The sequence below is a fragment of the Saccopteryx leptura genome, chromosome 12, assembly GCF_036850995.1.
Source record: "Saccopteryx leptura isolate mSacLep1 chromosome 12, mSacLep1_pri_phased_curated, whole genome shotgun sequence".
Classification (NCBI taxonomy): domain Eukaryota; kingdom Metazoa; phylum Chordata; class Mammalia; order Chiroptera; family Emballonuridae; genus Saccopteryx; species Saccopteryx leptura.
The window spans coordinates 39,012,112-39,036,440 of NC_089514.1; the positions used below are offsets into that span (position 1 = coordinate 39,012,112).

The 24,329-nt window shown below is 38.1% G+C and overlaps 1 protein-coding gene across 4 annotated transcripts in view; it reads left to right on the forward strand.

Moving 5' to 3' along the window:
• The window catches only part of ANKIB1 (ankyrin repeat and IBR domain containing 1), a 182,406-nt gene that overhangs the window by 54,850 nt on the left and 103,227 nt on the right, over positions 1-24,329 (forward strand). For 3 of the 4 annotated variants that reach the window (XM_066354370.1, XM_066354372.1, XM_066354371.1), the window contains 2 exons: positions 6,220-6,513; positions 20,541-20,841. In XM_066354370.1, coding sequence (XP_066210467.1) covers positions 6,326-6,513; positions 20,541-20,841 — 489 coding nt within the window. In that variant the 5' untranslated portion in view covers positions 6,220-6,325. The remainder of the gene's footprint in view (positions 1-6,219; positions 6,514-20,540; positions 20,842-24,329) is intronic. The other variant, XM_066354373.1, reaches the window with a different exon arrangement.

The following is a 24,329-nucleotide window of genomic DNA, read 5'->3' on the forward strand; positions in this document are numbered from 1 at the left end:
CTCCTGCAAACAATAAAATCAAAGCCTTACAATGTTTATCTATATTCCCATTGCAATGTAAGTTCCATAGATGTGTTGGTTTGTATTTGTTTGTTCACTTATGTTCATTAGCTGAGCAAAGTGAATTTTAATACTTCTGGTTTATAAGTGAATAAACAACTCAAAGAGGTTAAGTTATTTGGTAAAATAGAAACAATTTGAACACAGGTCTTTCTGACTCCTACTCCCCTTTTCCTGCCATCACAGTTCTTGCCAATACCTTTGTCTTAGCATAGTTTCAAAACCAGTCCATGGTCCTTAATTTAATTCTGTCCTATATGTTGTAGTAAATTGGATAGCTTTTAAAATTCTCACTCTGGCCTCATCTTCCCTAGACCAGTTGAAATTAACCTTCCCTGGTGATTCTAATGCATGGTGATCAATGAAAGTTACTTCATGTTAATAAGTGTTTATTGAGTGAGTGAAGGAACAGAGTTGATAGCTTAATATTCTGTTTGTATATATGGTTTCTGTTTGCTGTAGTATATTGACTTCTCATGGCTTTTTTCTTTATATCCTTATTTATCTTTTTACCTTATCCCTTCACAACTGTCTTTTTTAGAGTCTTTCTTAAAATTATCCTCTCCTTTTCACTAAGTCTTATTGCAAAAATAACTAGAGCATTTCTTTGAATGCAGAGTTTTCTGGAATTTTCTTCCTTGAGACATCTCGATTACAAGAGAAGGGTGAGGTTGGGACATACTGTTTGAATGAACTTTCTACTTGTTTCTATTCTGCCTAAAAGGAAGTTTACTTTTAGAATTAAAATTGTTATTCTTATCAATTGTTCTTATCTGCAGAAGGATGAATTGTGGTTGTGCATGTGTGATATTGGGTTTTCTTCCAGTTAAATGAAGAATGAGAGCTAGTTATTTTGTTTAGATCAACAATGTAAATCCATGTTTATGACTAAAATAATTTACCTTTGTGGAAACAGATAAATTAGGAGTTACTTATTTCTGAAACATTTCATCTTCTGTGAAAGACTCCTGGTAGTAGTTTATTAATTTAAATGCACTTAAGTTGTTGCAGATTAACCTATAAATGGGAAAGCTGAGAGACAAATTTAAAGTGAAAGTTACAGAGCCCTTCACAGGTAAAAGTTAATCAAAAATTAGGGAGAGCCCTCTGGTGTTCATTGACAGGGTATATGTAATTTTTTAAACTTTTTTTTTTCATTAAATACTTATTAAGTTGTTGTGCTTACTAGTCAATTATGAAACATCACATAGATTTTCCTGTATAATTTTGAAGCCCAGAATAAGAAATTATTCATGTCTTTGAAATCAATGTCTTTGATAATCCATTAACTGCTGTGTCCAAAGTGAAAGGACACATCAGGCAAATTTCTAAACAAGACTTGTGGGAATAAATCTGAGAGGGAATGGAGCCATGACTGCTTTAAATGATGCGTTTCCTGGTGACTTTCAGGCTTATTGAGCTCATATTTTAAAAATGAAACATACTTGAAAATAACTCAGAACCACAAAAAGGTTTCCAGATGTCATTATGCTTTCAGCATGAGTAACAATAATGTTTAAATGCACATTTAGAGTGTTATTTTAAATAAGTATACCCAATATGTCACTGCTTTCATAGATGTTTTTTCACGTCTTGGAGAGAAAATATTTTTTATAGAACATTTCTCTAAAGTAATAATGTAAATCAAAGAAAACGTTTTATTTATCAGTTTAATCCAGAACTCTGAAAATGTTCATAATTTGAGCTATAGTCTATCAGGGAAGAAGGATAAGACCAAGCAACTGAAAATTTACAAATCCTTAGGAAGGACCCTTTAGAACTCACATGATATTCTTTATATTTGTTTATAGATAAAAATATACAATAAAATGAATGGAATTCTCATTAAGAATAATAAATTCTTAAAGTGCTTAAAGCAGTACAACACAACAAATTATTTTACTGAGGATAATACATGGCTCCTAGATTCTATGAAAACCAAAAGAAAAATAAAATCCAGACTGTTGCTGAAAAATCCCCAAAGTGGCTATAGTATATTGTGATATCAAAGCACAGATTGTGGGAAAGGGGCATTTGCTCCTCGTTCAAGATGAAATGAGCCTGACCAGGCAGTGGCGCAGTGGATAGAGCGTTGGACTGGGATGCGGAAGACCTCGTTTCGAGACCCTGAGGTCGCCAGCTTGAGCGCGGGCTCATCTGGTTTGAGCAAAGCTCACCAGCTTGGAACCAAGGTCACTGGCTTGAGCAAGGGGTTACTCGGTCTGCTGAAGGTCCACGGTCAAGGCACATATGAGAAAGCAATCAATGAACAACTAAGGTGTTGCAACGAAAAACTGATGATTGATGCTTCTCGTCTCTCTCCGTTCTTGTCTGTCCCTATCTATCCCTCTCTCTGTATCTCTCTCTGTAAAAAAAAAAAAAAAAAAAAAAAAAGATGAAATGATAAAGAAGTACTTTAGGCTAAAGGTTCAGCAACTCCCTAAAAATGTAAATAAAACTTTACAATTTATGTAGTACGACCAATTTATGTATATAAATATTTGTGTATATATGTGTACAAGCACATATTTACATTATAAATAAGGTGATTATTTATCAAAATGTTAATAGTGGTTATCTTCCAATAAATAGACTATCCGGGGTGTGTTTTTTTGTCCTTTTCCTTTATTTATATTTTCAAAATATACAAAAATATTTGCATAAAGTAAAATAATCAGTAACAAAGAACCTTATAAAACCCAAATGATGACCTCATTAAGTATAGCTGTGTGCCAGAAAATGTGCTGCTGTAGTAAGTAGGTAGTTAATGCCTGTCTCTAAAATTGGCTTAGTAGATGTATTACCTGCCTGCTCACCTTGATCTCCATCCTCGGATATAATATTTAGCTAGAGGTATTCAGGAGCTTTTTATACAGTGGTTGTGTGCTCACCCAAGGAGTTTAAAAACCAATGCCTAGGTGCCACCCACTAGAGACTCTGATTTAATTGGTTTGGGATACAGCTTAGCCATGGGGCTCCGATGTTCTCCAAGTTATTAAATGTGTATAGCCAAGGTTGAGAGTCTCTGTTTTATAGGAAACCTTAAAAAAAAGTTTTTGTTTTCTGTTGAAACTGTTACTGCCTCTACCAGGCATGGCCAACATATCGGCCCAGCCCACAGAATGAGTTTATGTGGCCTGTGATTAAATTTTTAATATTCTCCGCACAACGCACTGTGGAAATGAAATAAGTGGTACTTTTAAATCGTTATACATAAACTACGATATCTAACCATTGTACAACAATGAAAGTTAAAATCTCAGCTACTCAGAAGTGGAAGCGACTTTGATTATTGGAAATCGAGATATTTAAGAAGATAGTGATACGCGGAAAAGAATTCTGCATGTGACTAATCTAGGGTTAACTTCCAATAATTGATCAAATGGATTCGTGATACTTATTTTTTTTAAAAATTCCATTATAAAGATTTATAACTTTTGTACTTGTCTGTGCAATTTTTATAAGCAGTTGAATAATGGAAAATATGGAAATTTAAAATAACTTGCCAAGGAATATTTAGTAATCTTCAGCTCAACTTATATTTGTGAACAAACTTTTTCTTTAATGAATCTAAATAAAAGTACAAGATCAAGATTGAATGGTGTACATTTGGAGGTTGTGTTAAAAATAGCTACTACAAGTATAAGAACCAAGATATTAAAAAAGTAATAGGCGACACAAAGTGCCTCCACACGTCACATCAGTTTTTTGTTAATTTGTTGTACTAAATTAATTACATTTATTCATAAACAAATTACATAATAAAATTTTGTTTACTTAAACAAATCGTTTTTGTATTTAACATTTTTTCATTTTAATATTTTGTCCAGCCTGTGAAAAGAGTTTTCTTTCTAATCAGCCCCGGGGGCAAAATCTGTTGGCCACATACCAAGCTTTGAACAAGTGCATAGTATTTTCAACTTTTCTTAAAGCTATGTTTTTTTTTGTTTGTTTGTTTTATTAAATGAGAAGCAGGGAGGCAGAGAGACAGACTCCCATATGTGCCCCGATTGGGATCCAACCTGCAAGCCCCCTATGGGGTGGTGCTCTGCTCATCTGGGGCCATTGCTCAGCAACCAAGCTATTTTAGTGCCTGAGGCAAGGCCATGGTGCCATTCTCAGTGCCAGGGGCCAGCATGCTCAAATGAGCCATGGCTGGAGGAGGAGGGGAGAGAGAGTGGAGGGGGAGGGGTGGAGAGGCAAATGGTTGCTTATCCTGTGTGCCAGGACTGGGAATCAAACCCAGGACTTCCACACGCTGGGCTGACACTCCAGCCAGGGCCCTTCAAGCTATGTTTTAATGTCCAGCCTGCCAATGAGTGTAATTGGGTAACTTGACAGACTTGTATTCTTCCCCCCCTCATTGATTTGAGAGAGAGAGAAAGGAAGAAAGGGAGAGAGAAAGAAGCACCAATTCATTGTTGCACTTAGTTCCATTTAATTGTGCACTCATTGGTTGCTTCTCATCTGTGCCCTGACCAGGGATTGAACCCATGACCTCAACATGCCAGGTTGAAGCTCTATTCACTGAGCTACCCCGACAGGGCTTAGACTCTTACATGCTTCTAGGTTTTCCTCCCTCTAGTCTGACTTCTACACTGTTAAAATAGTTGACTTTCTAAAGCATAAAATAATTACATCACTGCCCTTCATAAAAGCCTTTAGTAATCTGTTCTTTACAGGTTAAAGTAAAATTTTCTTAGTCTGAACCCAACCTATTTTCAGTTTTATTTCCTGTTAGTCCAACACTGGAGACCCTGAACTCAATCTGCACTCACCACTTGAAATAAGGCTTTTGTTTCATACCTGCCTTTGCATATGCTGTTTCCTTTACCACTTACTTTGATCATAGTTCAAGAGTAGGTTCAAACTCATTTCTTGGAATGGACTGAAGTTAGCACTTATTGAGTACATTACTCAAGGATTGGAGTAGGTACTTTAAATAAAGTAGCTCTTATAATCCTCACAGCCATCCTTTAGCAATAGAAATTTTCCTTTTCTGTGCAGTTGGAACCTGAGCCTTTTAGAGGATAAGTAACTTGCTCAAAATTGCACAGTTAATGTAAATACATACATAAACGTGAGATTTTGAACTTCAAATCCAATGATTGTTTTCATATTCTGTCCCCCAACCCACTTCACACTGCTTCATTAGTTAATGCCCATATGAGCCTGACCTGTGGTGGCACAGGGGATAAAGCGTTGACCTGGAACACTGAGGTTGCTGGTTCCAAATCCCAGGCATGCCTGGTCAAGGCACATATGGCAGTTGATGCTTCCTGCTCCTCTCTCTCTCTCTCTCTCTCTCTCTCTCTCTCTCTCTCTTGCTCTCTTCTCTCACTCTGAAAATAAAGAAAATCTTTTAAAAAAGATAAAATAATACCCATAGGACCATTATTATTATAACCTTTTTCTAAACAGTAGGCATATTTTATGTATTTAGCTTTGTTTTAAATTCCTTTTTTTGTCCTTTTTTTGCTCAATCTCTCCACCCCCATTTTAAATTCTTTATAGTAGAAGGAAATAAATTTAATGGTCTTAAGGTAGAATAAGTAGTTTCCTTTGTTCTGTGTATAATCAGTTTTATTAGTTTGCTATGACTGTCTCATTAACCCATGAGTTGTGTAGTCCTATAAAATGTTTACATTTGTAAAGTGTTTTCTCTGATGTCCTTGTAAGTACTGAGCAGTTTCACCTTTTCTTTGCTATAACATCTATTCTGGATTCCTTATATGAGCATTACCCCACAAATTGGCTGAGTCAGATTTCTGCATAGTTTAATTCAGAGATTTAAGCGTATTCAACCATAAAACTCAGTTAAACTCATTTCCTGCCCATGTGAGGAGGAAAATTCAAAAGTTCATCTATGTAGATAACTTTTATAGTACAAAGTGCAGCCTGCAAACCTTAACAGTTTCTGTACAGGAAATGTTACAATTTAACAAGAAGTTAATTTGGGCAATGTTAAATTTTTGAGGGTTTTGTTTTTTTGTGGGGTTTTTTTTTGGCTATTAAAATAAATTTAGTAAAATGTAATATAGTTTGTCACTTTGCACTCTTTCCAGATTTATTAGTGTTCCTAATTGTGGTGGTTTCTTTAGGATACTGCTTCATAATTATTGTTTCCCAATTTAATTTGATCCTTTTTTCCTCTATTAGAATGTGAAACATGTTTCAGAAACATTCAAGAAGTGGCTGAAAGGGGAAGGAAAAAAGTGCCACTGCCTTTCAGAAAAAAATAAAACAATATAAAATAAAATAAAACATGGGAAATACAACCACCAAATTCCGTAAAGCACTCATCAATGGTGATGAAAACCTGGCCTGCCAAATATACGAAAACAACCCTCAGCTGAAAGAATCCCTTGATCCAAATACATCTTATGGGGAGCCCTATCAGCACAATACTCCATTACACTATGCTGCTAGACATGGAATGAATAGAATATTGGGGTAAGTATTACTGTAACAAATTAGTGATAGGGGGGAAATGCCCTCATCTCTGAAAATCTGTGCATACATATGCACATGTTATATGGTATCATAGTGAATTAAAGTTTCTAAAACTGCATATGCTTAAATTATTAAATATGACTTTAAAATTATGTGTATATTACACCAAAACTTTTAATAGTGAGGTTGGTTCACATATTCTGTTGCTATAAATATATTTTGCTTCTCAGTATGTTTCATAGTATAAATTCTTGACAATAGCTTAGTGTTTAATAAACAATTTTGGTTCTAGAAAAGTACTTGTCAGCTATCCACAAATTGCAGGAAATGGTGCCTACAGCAAAATTCTAAGCTCTGATTTACTTGTTTAAGTTGAAAAACAGATACCTTTGCCTTACTAGTTATGATCAGATTTGAGTTTATTTTAATGGGCTTCAGTTACTCAAAAAGTCTCTCCTAAAAGCAGAACATTTCCTTAAAACTAAAAATACTAAGAAACTTAATAAAGCCTCCTTAAGCAAATATATTTATTCGAAGATTCTTACCTGAATATGAGGGAATTAAATTTGATATTTGCTAGCTTATAAAATGAAAGAAGCTAGGATAGAAAAGTTGTACCAAAACAAATTTAGTTCTTTTAGAAGTAGATTAGGCAGCTGTGGAAGAAACTTTGCTCACACAGGGAAATAGCATTCTTAAACCTGTATGCAAAGCTTTTTAGAACTTGACCAAAACCTTTCAACATTTTTAACACTTCCTTTAATACAAATTGTGGTTGAAACTAAGCTGCTCTTTTTCATACGCCTGAACATACCGTGGGTGTTGTGTCTGCCGTGTCCGTGCTGCTTTCTGCCCGAGTGTCCCAGGCACCCCTGCTCTCAGCTCTCTCTTTCTTATCCACATCTTACTTGCCCTCAAGGTCCTGGAAAGGCTTTAGCTATCTTCCTAGCCTGTCACAACCCACAGGAACCTCAGTCATTTTTTTTTCCAACTTACATGGTTCTCTTTTGTTTTTAGTACTCATTTGGCATACACTATTTCATTGTATTTTAGAATTTGTATATCTTTTCTTTACCTACCTAAATTACAACTTTATAAAAGTGTCTTTTGTGTACTTCTAGCATCTAGCAGAGTATTTTATACAAAGTAAAAAGGAAATTTTATAAAATCATTGCACAACAAAATGTGACATCTAAAAAATCTGTATACCTCAGTGAATCTATATTTATACATAGATTAAGAATTTATTCAAAATGCAAGATAGACCAATGGATTATAATGTAGCAGTACAAAAAGTTCATTGATATAATTTCAGATTCTACATTGCAAACTAATCTTTAAGATTCCAATTTGTTGAATTTTTGGTATAGTATCAAATATGAATATTCACAATTATCTAAGAAGGCTATTTTAAAATATTTTTACCTTTTCTAAGTGCATAAAGTCTAGATTTTCTTCCTGTGCTTGAACTAAAGCAAGAGAGACAGAGAGAGGGACAGATAGGGACAGACAGGAAGAGAGAGAGATGTGAAGCATCAGTTCTTCATTGTGGCACCTTAGTTGTGCATTAATTGCTTTCTTATATGTCCCTTGACTCGGGGACTCCAGCCAAGCCAGTGACCCCTTGCTCAAGCCAGTGACTTTGGGCTTTAAGCCAGCAGCCATTGAGTCATGTCTATGATCCCATGCTCAAGCCAGCAACCCTGCACTCAAGCTGGTGAGCCTTTGCTCAAGCCAGCCACCTTGGGGTTTTGAACTTGGGTTTTTTTGTGTCCCGGGCTGACATTCTATCCACTACGCCGCCACCACCTGGTCAGGCGATAAACATAAATTCTTAGGAGTCTCCAGTTATTTTTAAAGTTGTAAAAGGGTGCTTGAACCACAATTTCTTAAGAATAGCCGATCTGGTCAATATTCTTGGTTCCTCTAAGCAGGAATATATCTGTCTGTCTCCATCATGTGGTTATCATTCTATTAAGTGAATATTTAAAGACCTACAAAAAAGACGGCTATATATTCTCTTTTAGTTACTAGTTTGGACTACTTTTATGATTTGGCTATAATTTATATGATTATATTTTTATTTTATGTTTATCTTTCAAGTTCAAGCTAAAGTGTGTTTTCTTTTTTCTTAATTGCTTGGAGATCGGTGGCTCATAATTTCTTTATTAAAGCCTTTATTATCTTATACTAGAATCAGAAATTGCTTTATTGCTCTCCTATCCTAAGAATAAGCAGTTCTAAATCTTTTAACCTGCCTGACCAGGCAGTGGTGTAGCATCGGACTGGGATGCAGAGGACCCAGGTTCAAAACTTCAAGGTCACCAGCTTGAGCACGGGTTCACCCAGGCTTCAGCGTGGGGTTGCTGGCTTGAGAGTGGAATCATACACATGACCCCATGGTTGCTGGCTTGAGCCCAAGGCCACTGGCTTGAGCAAAGGGTCACTCGCTGTGCTGTAGCCCCCAGTCAAGGCACATATGAGAAAGCAATCAATGAACAACTAAGGAACCACAACGAAGAATTGATGCTTCTCATCTCTCTCCTTTCCTGTCTGTCCCTATCTGTCCTTCTCTCTGTCTCTGTCACAAAAATTAATTAATTAATTAATTTTTTAGCCTGTGTATTTTTTTGTTTTTCAAAACTTATTTAAATAGCACAGAGAAAATCACAAGTCAAATTTATTTAAATGTTGGTTGCTTTGGAATTAACTCTTAACATTGTGTCATGCAAAATCAGGATAAATAGCATTTACTCATCAGCATTGAGTGAAATAGCCATGCTATTTTAATTATTTGTGATCTAGGTTGCTTCAAACATTTCATTACATTTAACCTTGTTAATATTTCTCACAAGTTTGTGGGCATTGTTTTCTCATGCTGCCTCATGTAACCTGGGTTACCTCCTTGTTAGCCTCAGTCTTGACCCTGACTCAGCTTGGTTAGATTCCTAACACTTGACATATATGGGTAGACAAAGGTAGACATACTACTCAAGGTCCACATAGCCATAAAGTAAAACACCCATTTGGATTAAGGCCTTCATTTTATCTGCATTTCCTTTAGCTTTATGGTCCCTGCAACAGTAAGCATTAACTTTCCTCCTCTTCTTAGGCAGAATAATATGGTAAAAGAAGAGTAATTTAAAGCTTAGCAGCTAATTTGCATTCATATCTCTGAATCAAATGGTGTGTGTCTACATTGTACCACAGCACAGTGCCTCTTTCATGGGAAGCTAAGTCCATATTCATAAATAGTTATTATTTAATGTAGCACATAGATTACTGGACTTTAGAGTCAACATGTTCTAGTATAGATATACAATTCTTTAGTTGTAACTTCTTGGGAAAGTGATACATAAAATGAGGATTATAATTTTTATTCCTTAGATTTTATAGAATAGCTTCTTTGGAAATAAAAGGGATGTGTCTTTTGATATAAATAAATATAAAATACTTATTATATCATATATTAATAGCAAGCTCTGAGAATAAAAGTAGAGTTTCCAATTATTGATTTCCTTTTTTTACTTTCTTCACAATATGCCTCACTTCTAGAATAGAATTTGGCAAATAACAACTGCTCAATAAATGTTTGTTGCATAAAAGATTTAGAAGGAGCTAAAGGTATATGTCTTTGTTAGTCACTGGGAGCAAAGACTCTTATTTTGGAGAGAATTCAGTTGAAGATGATAGTAAAATATTCAAGAGAAAGGAGCCTATAAGAATTTAGAATATGTCTTGAGGACAGATGAGAAGTTACTTAATCACAGAATAATAGTAGAAACCCTTTGAGAGAAACCATGATTCTGCCTCTACTGCCCATCATTTGGGTTCTGATAATATTTTTCAAATTATAAAGTGTATTCACAGAAACCATTGAAAGGTAAGTGGCTTTGTAAGAGGATCTGCTCTCTAAAGAAAGAAATGTGTATGAAGGAGAAAATGGACTTGGGAACTGAATTTGCTTCCAGGAAGGGTGTGGAAAGTGGAGCCATCATTATGGTAAAAGAGAAGTTGTACTAAAAAAATTTAAGAAGATATTTGAAAAGGATATGAAAACCAAGATAATAAAAAAGGTCAGGATATGAACCAATAGCAATTTCAAGGTAAACACAAAAATTAAGGACAACAATGAAGAATTCAGCCCTTTACAAAATTTCTGGTGATATGAAAATGCAATGTAGAATAAATGGAAGTAGCAGTTATAGACTGGCCATTTGAAAATTAATTTAATCACATCTGCAAAGTCCCTTTTACCATATAAAGTAACATAGGCATAGCTTCAGGGATTAGGACATGGACCCCTTTGAAGAGGGGTCATTATTCTGCCTATCACACTCATCTACAGTACACAACTCAGTCCATGTAGAATGACGTCTCATTTGGCGCTTACTGCATTTCCCCAGTGGGAAGAGTTCTGGTATGAGCAACTGGCATAGTTACCATAAGTAATAATAATTCATTTGTTCCTGCTTCAGAGACCATGTGTGCTTTCAGGACAATTTGATTAAATGTAGATGCTTAAAACTTACAGGGTAGTTTTGAAGGACTATACAGTGGTACCTTGAGATACGAGTTTAATTCATTCTGTAACGGAGCTCGTCAGTCAGTCAACTTGTATATCTAACAAATTTCTCCCGTTTAAAATAACTGAAATAGATTTAATCCATTCCAGCCCTGTGAAACATCCCCAAACCATCCTAAATTATGAAAAAAGACATGTTTTTAATTAAGAAACACACATGTATACTTTACCAATGCATAACAAAATATATGAAATAAAAGAAAAATGTTATTTTGTACTGTATCCTTACCTTGGAGACAGATGAGTGCAGCTAACGGAGGTGAATGGCGGAGGAAGAGGGAGGGAGGGATGCAGGCACTGTAGACACGTAAACTAAAACTGCACTTTCTTAACACTAAATCTAACTAAAACTGCATTTTCTTTACTTTAAACAAAACTAAAACTACACTTTCTTTATGTAAAATGAAACCACAAAAACTTAATTGTAAAAAAAATGCACTTTCTGAACCTTAAACTTAACGTAAGCGTAACATTACATATTTTTTATTTAATTATCACCTGTTCTTGCCTTTTTGGCTGCACTTTCGGGACTTTCACTTGCAGGACTTTTGAATAAAAATCTATCCAAAGAGGTTTGCTTTTGCCTGCCTTTTAAAATGTTACGAAAGTGTGGCCCTGGCTGGTTGGCTCAGCGGTAGAGCATCGGCCTGGCGTGTGGGGGACCCGGGTTCGATTCCCGGCCAGGGCACATAGGAGAAGCGCCCATTTGCTTCTCCACCCCCTCCCTCCTTCCTCTCTGTCTCTCTCTTCCCCTCCCGCAGCCAAGGCTCCATTGGAGCAAAGATGGCCCAGGTGCTGGGGATGGCTCCATGGCCTCTGCCCCAGGTGCTAGAGTGGCTCTGGTCGCGGCAGAGCGACGCCCCGGAGGGGCAGAGCATCGCCCCCTGGTGGGCAGAGCGTTGCCCCTGGTGGGTGTGCTGGGTGGATCCCGGTCGGGCACATGCGGGAGTCTGTCTGACTGTCTCTCCCCGTTTCCAGCTTCAGAAAAATACAAAAAAATAATATAAAATAAAATAAAATGTTACGAAAGTGTGACAAGTGTCATTAAAAAGTGCTGAAACCAGTTGAAACTTTTTCTGGGTGTTTCTTTTCAGTGAAACTTAAAAGCTTCTCCCACATTGCCAGCATGTCTTTAATTTCACTTGTAGAAATCACTTCCTCCAACTCTACCTCCTCCTCACTACTAATCTCTTGCAGAAGCTCCATATGTTGTGTCATCTGTAGCTCCTTCAACTCCTCAGTTGAGAGTTCCTCCTCACCTTCCTCGATGAGCTCGTTTCCATCACCCTCATCTACCTCCAGACCCATCAACTTTCTGAAGGACACAGTCTCCTCCAACACTTCTACCTCAGTCTCGGTCTCTGATTCAAATCCTTCAAAGTCCCTGTCGGCAACAACATCAGGCCATAACTTTTTCCATGCCGAGTTCTTCTTGTAACCTCTTGCTATGCCAAGTCAATAATGCGTAAACATATCACGATGTTGTAGTGATCTTTCCAAAACTCTCTAAGGGTTAGAATTGTATTCTCAGTCACCTCAAAGCAGCGGTGGAACAAGTGCTTAGTGTAAAGCTTTTTAAAGTTGGAAATGACCTGCTGACCCATAGGTTGCAAGATTGAAGTCGTGTCGGGTGGGAGGTAGAGGACTTTCACGAATTTGAACTCATTGAGAATGTCATCTTCAAGACCAGGTGGGTGGGCTAGAGCATTTTCAAGGATTAGTACTGCTTTCATTGGAAGTTTATTTTCTTGAAGATATTTCTTCACTGCAGGACCAAAGACGAGATTTACCCATTCAATAAAAAACTGCCGCGTAACCCGTGCCCTAGCATTGGCGCGCCACATAACCTGCAGTTTTTCTTTAAGAATCTTGTGAGTCTTAAAGGCTCGAGGATTTTTGGAATGATACACTAGCAGTGGCTTAACTTTTACAGTTACTGCTAGCATTTGCACACAATGCAATGGTCAAATGGTCCTTCATGGGCTTATGGCCTGGCAGCTTCTCCTCTGTGGTGATGAAATTCCTCCGGGGCATTTCTTTCCAAAACAATCTTGTTTCGTCCCAGTTGAACACTTGTTGGGGGAAGTAGCCTTCCTTTGCAATAAGTGCAGCAAAACATGCTATGTACTCCTCAGTTGCTTTAACGTCAGCGCTCGCAGCTTCACCATGCCTCACCACCGAGTGGATGCCAGATCTCTATTTGAAATTTTGAAACCAGCCGTAACTTGCCTTAAATGTATCTTCTGCTGCCTCTTTTGAGGTTGATGGTTCTTTCTTCTTCAAGTCGCCATAAATAATACGTGCCTTTTCGCATATTACAGTCTCTGTCACTGTATCTCCTGCCAGCTCTTTCTCTTTCACCCACACCAGCAGAAGCTTCTCCATTTCTTCATGGATATTTGTCCTTAATTGGGACAGAAGTGTAGTTCCTTTCGCTGGATTTGCGCTTTTGATGGCATTCTTTTGTTTAAGGATGGTACAAATTGTAGATGTATTGTGGTCGTACAGCCTTGCCAGTTCAATCACTTGTGCACCACATTCGTGTTTTTCTATTATTTCTTGCTTTACTTCTATCGACATCATTCTCTTCTTCTTCTCACCACTGTCCTTTAAACTCACTTATTTCGGCTCCATGATAGCACACAAAAAAAGTTAGTAAAAAATGAAAAACTGATGCAAGAACAAGTACAGTGCACGAGATTCAACTTGATTCTGCAGGTAACACGTGAGAAAGAACGAGATGCTGGTGTTGTGCTGCTGATACTGGACCCGTGCGCCAACGCACCAACTAGCACCAGCTTCCCGAATCACAACTCGTATCTTGGAATTTTGCTCGGATCTCGAACAAAAATACGGACCAAGTCACAGCTCGTATCTTAAAATATTTGTATGTTGGTCTGCTCGTATCTCAAAGTACCACTGTACTATATATACTTGTTACTGAGCCAAAGTCCTTGTGCCCTGACACTTCAAGAGGTCAAAGGTGAAAATTAAAAATGTCAGAGTTTGGAATAAGGCAAAGTTTATTGATAGAGAAGGCACCAGCTGAGAAAATGGGAGCCCTAGTAGTTCCTTGGATCCATTTCAAGAAAGTACTGAGTTCAGGCTCTGGCCAGTTTGCTCAGTCAGTTAGAGCATCTTCCCAAAACATCAAGGTTTCAGGTTTGATCCTGAAAGGGCCAAACAAAAAACACAAGGCTGGTGTGTTCATAAAGGAAATTTTATTTTTAAAATGCCTGGGTGTAAGGTTGAGACCAGCAAAGGATGTCAGTCCCAAATGGGGGACTGTTGTAAAGTAGCGTTCCGCAGGTTTATGTAGAGACACCAAGGCAGAATTCAGAATTTTTAGATGAGATTTATTGATTAAGCCGGCTGCATATGACGTATACGGGGTATAGCTACCCAAATTGTGCAGTGTCAAATACAGCCCTGAGGCTGGTTATATACCCTTGACCACATACAGGTTGGGGGAAAAGGGGAGAGAGTGGAGCATGACACAATCATTGACAAGCTTATAACATTTGTCTAGATGATCTATAAAAAACACTAAAATTTTCAAGGTAACACAATAGTGATGTCATTTTATATATCAAAGACATTCACAAATCTTTTAGTGTTTATCTCCCCTCCTTTTCCTAGAGGTATATGTTACTCTCAGGATTGCAGGAAGGGAGGGAGAGTTAAAATCAGTGCAGGGCAGAGTTTGGGAATCTTTTTGGCTGAGAGAGCCATGAACGTCACATATTTTAAAATGTATCAATAATTTCGTGAGAGCCATACAACGACCCGTGTACATTACGCATTATCCAAGAAAAATTTGGTGTTGTCCCAGAGGACAGCTGTGATTGGCTCCAGCCACCCGCCACCAGAACATGAGCGGTAGGAAATGAATGGATTGTAATACATGAGAATGTTTTATATTTTTAATGTTATTTTTTATTATTATTATTAAAGATCTGTCTGCGAGCCAGATGCAGCCATCAAAAGAGCCACATCTGGCTTGCGAGCCATAAGTTCCTGACCCCTGGTGTAGGGCATGCAAACATTTTCTCCTGTTGAAAGGGAAGGAAGTTCTTCAGATAACCTTTATTCTTTTAGAGAACTATATAGTTAAACTAAATGACCCAGTCGTCCTTGCAAGCCAGAAAGCTGCATTCTTCTCCCTCCATTCTCTAAAGAAAGGACGGGGAAGAAGCCTGACTTTTCCTCTTTAAAATGGTGTTGCCAATACTAAGTTTTACAGTTCTTTGGCACCTTACTACAGGATAGGGCAGGATTTATATGGATTTATCAGAGCTTTGGGCAAAAGCGGCTAATGTTGCTACATCTGCTGGTACATGACAGTTTTCTCCATGAGTTGGAGTGGCACCACAGCTCCTCAAAATGTTTGTGCCCTGACTCAATCGTCCCTTATCAGCATCTGGTTATAAGGGAGGTCTGGGCTGGGTTACTAAGGAAGCAAGTTCTCTTCCTCCTTTGGACTTGCATTATTCTTGAGATGGCAGCTGAATAGCCATTTTTATCTATCAGATCCCTGGTCAGGACACATGGAAAGCTACCTATGAATGCACAGCTAAGTGGAACAACAAATGAATGCTTCTTTTCTCTTTCTTTCTCCCTTCCTCTTTTGGTCTCTGTTGGGCAGATAAAATATATTATGCTCACTTTGTTAAAGATGGTGCTGCCCACGAGGAGGCCGTTGCCCAGGTGATATTAATGTGTGTTGGGGTGGGCTAAAGGCAGGCAGAATCTTTGTAGCCTGGGGCTTGGTTTTAGGATTAAGCCTTTCCCACCCTTTTTGATGTGGAGCGGTACAATCCAATCATGCCTCAGAGAAGTGACTTTGTATTAGAGACTTCCCTATTTTGTATATTGGATTAAAGGTTTGGATTTCTACACTATAAAATAGGGACAAACGGGATCTTGCTCTCTTGGTTCCTGAGATTATCATTAGAGGAGAGAGCAGAGCAAAGAGAGGCCACATGGAGGAGGCCAAGGGAAGCAGCCAAGATGGCGGAGTGTTGAGTGAGAAGCCAGTTTGTGCAGTTTGAGACTGGTGAAATGTAAGGAGATGGGGAACAGAGGTGAATAAGTTTGGTGAGCTAGAAACCTTTGATTCTAGAAAACTCAGATAAGTCAGTAGCTTTGTGAGCACTGAATGTGAGTGGGTTTTGGAGCCCAGTGTGTGTTTTTGCTTGCCTGCCAGGTGCAAGCTAGGATTAAAGATGATGGCCCATCAGTTTTTGGCTCCATTGTTTCTTTACCGACTGTCCGAATCCAGTGCGAACCTGCACGGGCCAGGCTGCTGTGATGGTGGCCCTGGCTACTGGCATTACAGTCTCTCTAAAATCAGTGAAAAATAAATACAGAATTCAGGTTTCTTTTATATCAAAGTGTAAAGCCAGTAGGCAGGGCCAGGGCTACCATCAGAGTAGCCCGGTCCATGCAGGTTCGCATTGGATTCGGACAGTCGGTAAAGAAACCATGGAGCCAAAAACTGGTGGGCCATAGCCTTTAATCTAGCTTGCACCCGGCGGGCAAGTAAAAATACACACTGGGCTCCAAAACCCAGTCACACTCAGTGCTCACAAAGCCACTGACTTATCTGAGTTTCCTAGAATCAAAGGTTTCTAGCTCACCAGCCTTATTCTCCTCAGTTCCCCATCTTCTTCCTTATCCCAGATACAAACTCTGTACAAACTGGCATCTCACTCAGCACTCCGCCATCTTGGCTGCTTCTCCTGGCCTCCTCCACGTGGCCTCCTTTAGCTGCTGGCTCTACTCTCTCCGCTCTCTCATGCTAACCTCAGGAACCAAGCCCCAAACTCCCGCTCCGTTCCCATTTTATAGTGTAGAAATCCAAACCCTTAATCCAATATACATAATAGGGAAGTCTCTTAATACAAAGTCACTTCTCTGAGGCATGATAGGATTGTACCACCTTACACCAAAAAGGGTAGGAAAGGCTTAATCCCAAAACCAAGCCCCAGGCTACAAGGATTCTGCCTGCCTTTAGCCCACCCCAACACACATTAATACCACCTGGGCAACGGCCTCTTTAACAAAGTGAGCATAATACATTTTATCTGCCCAACACAAAGGAAGGGAAAATGGGAGGGGCTGTTTTTCTTAAAAAATTCAAGTTCCAAGGATAATACCTGTAATGATTGGCATGTCTAAAGCAGGAGCTGTTAGCTTACAGACAGGAACAATTTAGACTTGAACAAGAGCAATTCACTGTTGTTGGTCAAGTAAGTTTTTAAATATGATATATATGTTTGCTCTCTTTTGATGTGGGAGACAGGCTGTAAGTAGGCTGGGTTGTTATAGCATGAGTCTTAGTTTTAAGACTAAGCTTTTCCCCACACCCTTGACTGTTGCATGATAGGGAGTGGTGCACTCTCATGAGGAATCCCATTATGCCTCAGATAAGTGACTTTGTATCAGAGACTTCCTTATTTGTATATTGGATTAAAGGTTTTGATTTCTACACTGTAAAATGGGGACAGACCGGTGCTCGCTCTCTCAGTTCCTGCTATCACCATTGCAAGGGCCTCCCTGATCCCTTGCCCTTGCTTCTCTGTGGCTTGCCTGTCTTGGTGAGACACCAATAAACCGAATGGCCCACCATCCTCCAACTCCGCCATTTCTTTACCATCTGCCCGAATCCAATGGGAACCTGCATGTGAGTGGCCACGATGGCGGCTCCTGGCCATACAACTGAGCTCTAGAGTCTTGAATAATAAGAATAGGAGAGACCTGGAGTTCTCAAAGTTGTCTGGGATTCTCTGTTGCCTTAGAACCTCTTAGCTCAGTGTAAGGCCAGAAGCCAGGGCCACCATCAGAGCAGCCCAGCCCTTGCAGGTTCGCATTTGATTCGGACAGTCGGTAAAGAAACAATGGAGCCAAAAACTGATAGGCCATTTTCTTTAATTCTAGCTTGCACCCGGCGGGCAAGTAAAAACACACACTGGGCTCCAAAACCCACTCACATTCAGTGCTCACAAGCAACTGACTTATCCGAGTTTCCTAGAATCAAAGGTTTCTAGCTCACCAGCCTTATTCTTCTCAGTTCCCCATCTCCTTCCTTATCCCAGATACAATCTCTGTACAAACTGGCATCTCACTCAGCACTCCGCCATCTTGGCTGCTTCTCCTGGCCACATGGCCTCTTTCTGCTCTCTGCTCTGCTCCCTCTGCTCTCTCATGCTAATCATCCCAGGAACCAAGAGCATAAGGTCCCGTTCTGCCCCTATTTTATAGTGTAGAAATCCAAACCTTTAATCCAATATACAAAATAGGGAAGCCTCTGATACAAAGTCACTTATCTGGGGCATGATGGGATTGTACCACCCCACATCAAAAAGGGTGGGAAAGGCTTAATCCCAAAACCAAGCCCCAGGCTACAAGGATTCTGCCTGCCTTTAGCCCACCTCAACACACATTAATATCACCTGGGCAACGGCCTCCTCGTGGGCAGCGTAATCTGTAACCAAGTGAGCATAATACATTTTATCTGCCCAACACTCAGCCTTTTTCTCCTAAGAGATTTCTAGCTTGGCTAACTCATTCAAATTGAAGAACCTGGCTAGCCTGCAGCTAGTTTCTTTATGGTCAGGGGTTGTTTTTGTTGTTTTTTAATGTAACTAGGATTTAGAGTTTGGCTGTGCTCCCTTTTAGTCCAATGCTAGTGATAACGGCCCTTCACATAAATGTAGGCACTATCTTTAGATATGGGGCATATCCTTAGATATGGAATTTATATGTTCATGTTGTCGTGTATTTGTGTGTCTTCTAGTATAAGGTGACTGTATTATAGCATGTTTTTCCCAACTCATTTTCCAGTATCCTATTATAACCACTGAATTGGCTCAACTATTGATCTTATGACCCTAGCTCAAGAATACATGAAGAGTGTCAACGTAAAACAATTTCCAAACTTGTAAGGATTTTTTATGAGTTTATTTGAGTCAAGCTGTCAACAATTGCCGGGAAGCAGAGTCTCAACAGATTGAGAAAGTGCTCCTGAAAATGGCAGTTTCACCACATATTTTATACATTAAAATCAAAAGGAAAGCTGGGGTGGGGGGTACATGAAGGTGATTGGTAACAGATAAGGGAGGCGGGAGAAAGTAAAGCAGAGAAATCTCTGAGACTGGATAAAAAGTAAAAATGTATACACTGAAACTTCTTTACATAGAGAGGCATAAGATAGGTAAATTAATTAACATGGTAACAATTTAGGGGTTTGTTGGTTCCTAATCTGGTGGGATGCTTGCCCTGAGGGGGCAGAAAGAGAAGATCACCCCTACATTTCAAAGGCATGTTATCAGGTACATTATTGTAGATGTAAAAGGCAACAGACAGGCTTCAGAGCAAGCATCACCTTTGTTCAGATAGAGATTAACTCCCTAGGACATGACTACTAACTATAAACCGCTGTTAATTAAAAAGTCTGAATTTCAGACCATCCTGTGTGTTTACTTTAGTCCCTGAATCTGTAAGGCCACCATGCAGGCTTTCCCTGAGCTTGTCAGGTTCCGCATGTGGCCCTTTTTCATCCACAAGAGCCAGGCACAGCTCTCGGGTGTGGGTTTGGCAAGAGTTAAGGGAACTCACCTAGATCTATCATTGGTAAAGATGACACGTTAGAGCTACATCTTGGTCTCCTAGAACTAACCACAATTTACTCCTCTCAAAAAGGATTACACTTTATAAGTATATGCCTTATTATTTCAAAGGCTAGGAGATGACTTTTTTTTTTTAAAGATTTTACTAATTTATTTTAGAGAGGTAGACAGAAGAGATGGGTGGAGCGGGAAGCATCAACTCACAGCAGTTGCTTCTCACATGTTCCTTGACCGGGCAAGCCCAGGCTTTTGAACCAGCGACCTCAGCGTTCCAGGTTGACGCTTTATCCTCTGCAGCTAGCAGATGATCTTTAAGTAGGGATATTATTCCTAGATTTAAAAAGTCCTAAACTTATTTATTACTTCTATGCTTAAAATAAGGCAGAGAATAAAGAAAAATGTTGGTGCTGAATATTCAATAATGTACCCTAAAGCATTTATGTTACTAACATATCAGTCTGTAAGTGACCCTGTTGCTCTCCTTCCTCTTCCCTTCTTTTTCTCTTGGCTTCTTTTTCTTCACTCCTTCATCTTCCTTTCCCTTTCCCCCCTTCCTATCTCCTCTTCTTTTATTGGCAAATACTGTAAAGATATTCACCCTTGCTTTTCTTAGTATTATTATTCTAAAATGGGTTTTTTTTATAACTAAGAATTAGTCATTCAACCTACAGTATTGTGAAAAAACAGTTCAATAGAAATTGTATTAACAGTTTAGAAGTAGGTTGTCTTTTAATTTGTTACTGTCTGTGTATTCTTATTTCAGAGTAGGAAATAACTGGTTTTTTTATTCTTCTTTTCCTTTACCATTTTAGGACTTTTCTTTTTGGTAGAGATGGAAATCCAAACAAACGAAATGTGCACAATGAAACATCTATGCATTTGTTGTGTATGGGACCTCAAATTATGATATCTGAAGGAGCCCTTCATCCTCGCTTAGCAAGGCCTGTGGAAGATGACTTCAGAAGAGCCGATTGTCTGCAGATGATCTTAAGATGGAAAGGAGCAAAACTTGACCAAGGCGAATATGAGAGAGCAGCTATTGATGCTGTAGATAACAAAAAAAACACCCCCCTGCACTATGCTGCTGCCTCAGGGATGAAAACTTGTGTAGAGGTAAAACTTTGTTTTTTTAATATTCCCTATGGTAAAATTTGTGTCTTGGTAATATGTAATAATCAGTGTTTGTTTTCTTATCTTAACAGTAATTTTCACTAGTCTTTTTGTCTTTTTTGTGGTTCTAAAAGAATCGTGTTTCCTTATAATAAAGCCATTCCCTGTTTTAGAGAAATATTAAAAACAAACCCACATTAAAACAGTCAACCTTGGGAATAAAATGAGATCAAGAACAATTAAAAATGTGCTAAAATCCCTGAAGACAGTAGGCATCAGTTAACCCTTGGAGTAATACAAAGGTTCATGTACGCCCTCGTGCCTCCTGACCATCCAGAGGACAATCGGTTTATTTTAAAAATGTGGAAGGCAACATTAAAAAAAGGCAAATGTATGTTCTTTTTGTTTCCATAAATTGGTTATCAAACAAACATGATTTTAAGTTAATAAAACTGTAACTGGAACTAATTTCATTTTTTAATTTTTATTTATTTTTTCTTTTTACAGGGACAGAGAGAGAGTCAGATAGAGGGATAGATAGGGACAGACAGACAGGAACGGAGAGGGATGAGAAGCATCAATCATCAGTTTTTCGTTGCGACACCTTAGTTGTTCATTGATTGCTTTCTCATATGTGCCTTGACCGCGGGCCTTCAGCAGACTGAGTAACCCCCCGCTCGAGCCAGTGACCTTGGGTCCATGCTAGTGAGCTTTTTTTTTTTTTTTTTTTGCTCAAGCCAGATGAGCCCTCGCTCTGGCTATCCTGGGGTCTCGAACCTGGGTCCTTCAGCATCCCAGTCTGACGCTCTATACACTGCGCCACTGCCTGGTCAGGCCAATTTCATTTTTTGAAAAAAAACTCACTCCCAGAGGTTAGCGAGCATGAAAAGAACTCACTACTCAAAGGGTTAAACACTATCATATTGAGAGCAAGGGCTTTAGTAGAGATATGTTCTACCTTTTTGCTGATTTTTAGCAGCCATTGTGTAATAAAGTTTATACATATTGGATATGGCAGCTGCTGGGACGGGGACTTACAGTTGGAATCTAGAATTGATCTTCTGTAAGCGAGGGATACGTGTTAATAAATATGTTTATTGGGGTCTTTTAAAAACATTGATAATTTTTAAATGTGCTTTTTTCTATTTAATCTGTATTAAAATGTTTCTGAATATTATATTGAATTTAATTTTTTTCCTCTATATATTTCACATATATATGTATAATATCTAACAACAGGTTTAGATGAGGTCAGCCATATAATGTAGGATCTTAATTAAGCTAGGAAATCATTACTCTTTATAATATCACCACTACCTACAGACAGCAGGTTTTTCTCAGCTACATTCATGTCAATTTATACAGAACTCATAGAAGTTCTCTTGTATATTGTAGGTATATTTAAGTGTATGAGTGGGGAGCACTATCAGTTGGATCGCAGAGTTTATCTGCCTTTCCAGAAAGGTATACCTTTACTGAAAGCAATGATCCTAATCAGAATAAACTATTTATCTGAAAATTTAGTATTTCCTTAAGGTTATTCATGTATATATACTTTATACTTCTGAATTGATAATATACCAACAAATATGGATGTCCTCCATTTTCTTACTCAGGTTAAAAAATTAGTTATGATTTCTTTAGTATATCTTAAGTGTCCATTCTTTTTACTTCTGGGAGTTTTCTGGTCTTATCTTTCGTTTACTGCTATTATTTTTGATACTTATTAACCTTTCAGAGTCTTTGGTTTTATTTCTTGAGTTTGTGTCACCTTTGCCCACTGGTTAGTCAGTGACAGTCATTAATTGAAACCATTATTTTGAAGCAGTGTTTTCTAACCTTGACTAAGTGTGATGGAAGAATGTCTAAGGAGGTTATTGGAAGAATTCCTGGAGCTTTTACACCAGCGTTTTTGTCTATTGTTCTGTGCTCACCTCCTATGAAAGAATCCTTGCTGTAGTTACTCACCATTACTGATAGGACCGCGTCATATTTCTCAAGCAAGTTACAGCAGACAATAGCTCATTCTTGATAGTAGTAGTAACGCTCTTAAATTGCGGCTTATCCCTGGCTGAATAACTTGGTTGGTTAGAGCATCATCCCGAAGCACAGAGGTTGCTGTTTCAATCCCCACCCAGTCTGGGCACATACAAGAACAAATGTTCCTGACTCTCTCCTACTCTTTCCCTTCCTCTCTCTAAAATCAATACAATAAACATTTTTTAATTGCTGCTTTAATATCTTAACTGCCAAAAATTCTCTATAAATATATTCTTTAGTAATCATTGATTTTGAAGAATGCTTACAATGACATACTTATCAAGTTGTTACAAAAAATAGAGTGTAGTTTTTACCAGCATTATTTTTTTGCTCAGTGAAGGAAATTAGTGCAGGTTTATTCTGAAATATCTGACAGGGCTGTTGATTTGCTTGGTGTGAATTGTGTGTATGTTTTAACTGTTTGATCTGTCAGCATATTACTTTATATAAACCACACCATTTGATGACTTTTATTTTTCTATATTCAGAAGAAATCTTTGACTTAATCCAAGAAGAGCCCTCTAAATGCCTTGGTTACATTTATTCTGGTTTTCATCAACAGATTTCAGCATATTTTACCCATATAATGCTATATTTAATCTCTTATAGTACAATATACACTCAACTGTATACTAGCCCAACCTTAAGAGGCCCTGAATGACTTTGATAATGCTTATCAGTAATTAAACTAGTAGGTTTTCCTGGGGAAGTATATATTATCTAATTTTCAGAGGTCTTACTGTGTTTTTTTAATACTAGTACATAAAATGTATGTATTTAAAAACCCTAACTAGATAACTACTTCTTAGAATATTGTTATGAATCTTTGTTGTGTCCTACTCCTTTGATGAACAGGGAAGGTTTAGACTTCTCTTATAAAGTTTACTATCATGGGTAATTTAAATTTTTTCCCTCTAACTACTTATTTGTCTGCATCATTGTTTTTAGTTCTTTGGCCATAAAAATAATAATTATAACATTTGTATAACATTTTCCTAATTTTCATAATGCTCATTGGTACCAAGCATGATATAAAGGTTTGGGTTGAGTAAAATAATGTTATCGGGTATTTATTACTTTTTCAGTAAAGCTAAGAGTACTGGTGTCTAGTTTACTCTTGTTCCTCACAGTAACTATTTGTTGGGCCTTAAGTGAGTCACTCAACTTCTCTGACATATCATTCCCTACCATTCAAGAGGAAGCTATCACAATTATCTCAAAAGACGCTATAGCACTAATTTTCTGTTAATCTATCATTGCAGTGAAATATATCCCAGTTCAGTGTCTACCCTTTAAGGTTAAATTACTTTATTCCATGGTTAAGGCCAAGCTGAGTATTTTTTAGTTTATATCTATGGTGGTATATCTTTTATATTTGTTGTTAAATGTTTTTCTCTGGATGTTTATTTAAGAACAGAGTTGACAATTATTAGTTAACTTTCATATGTGCA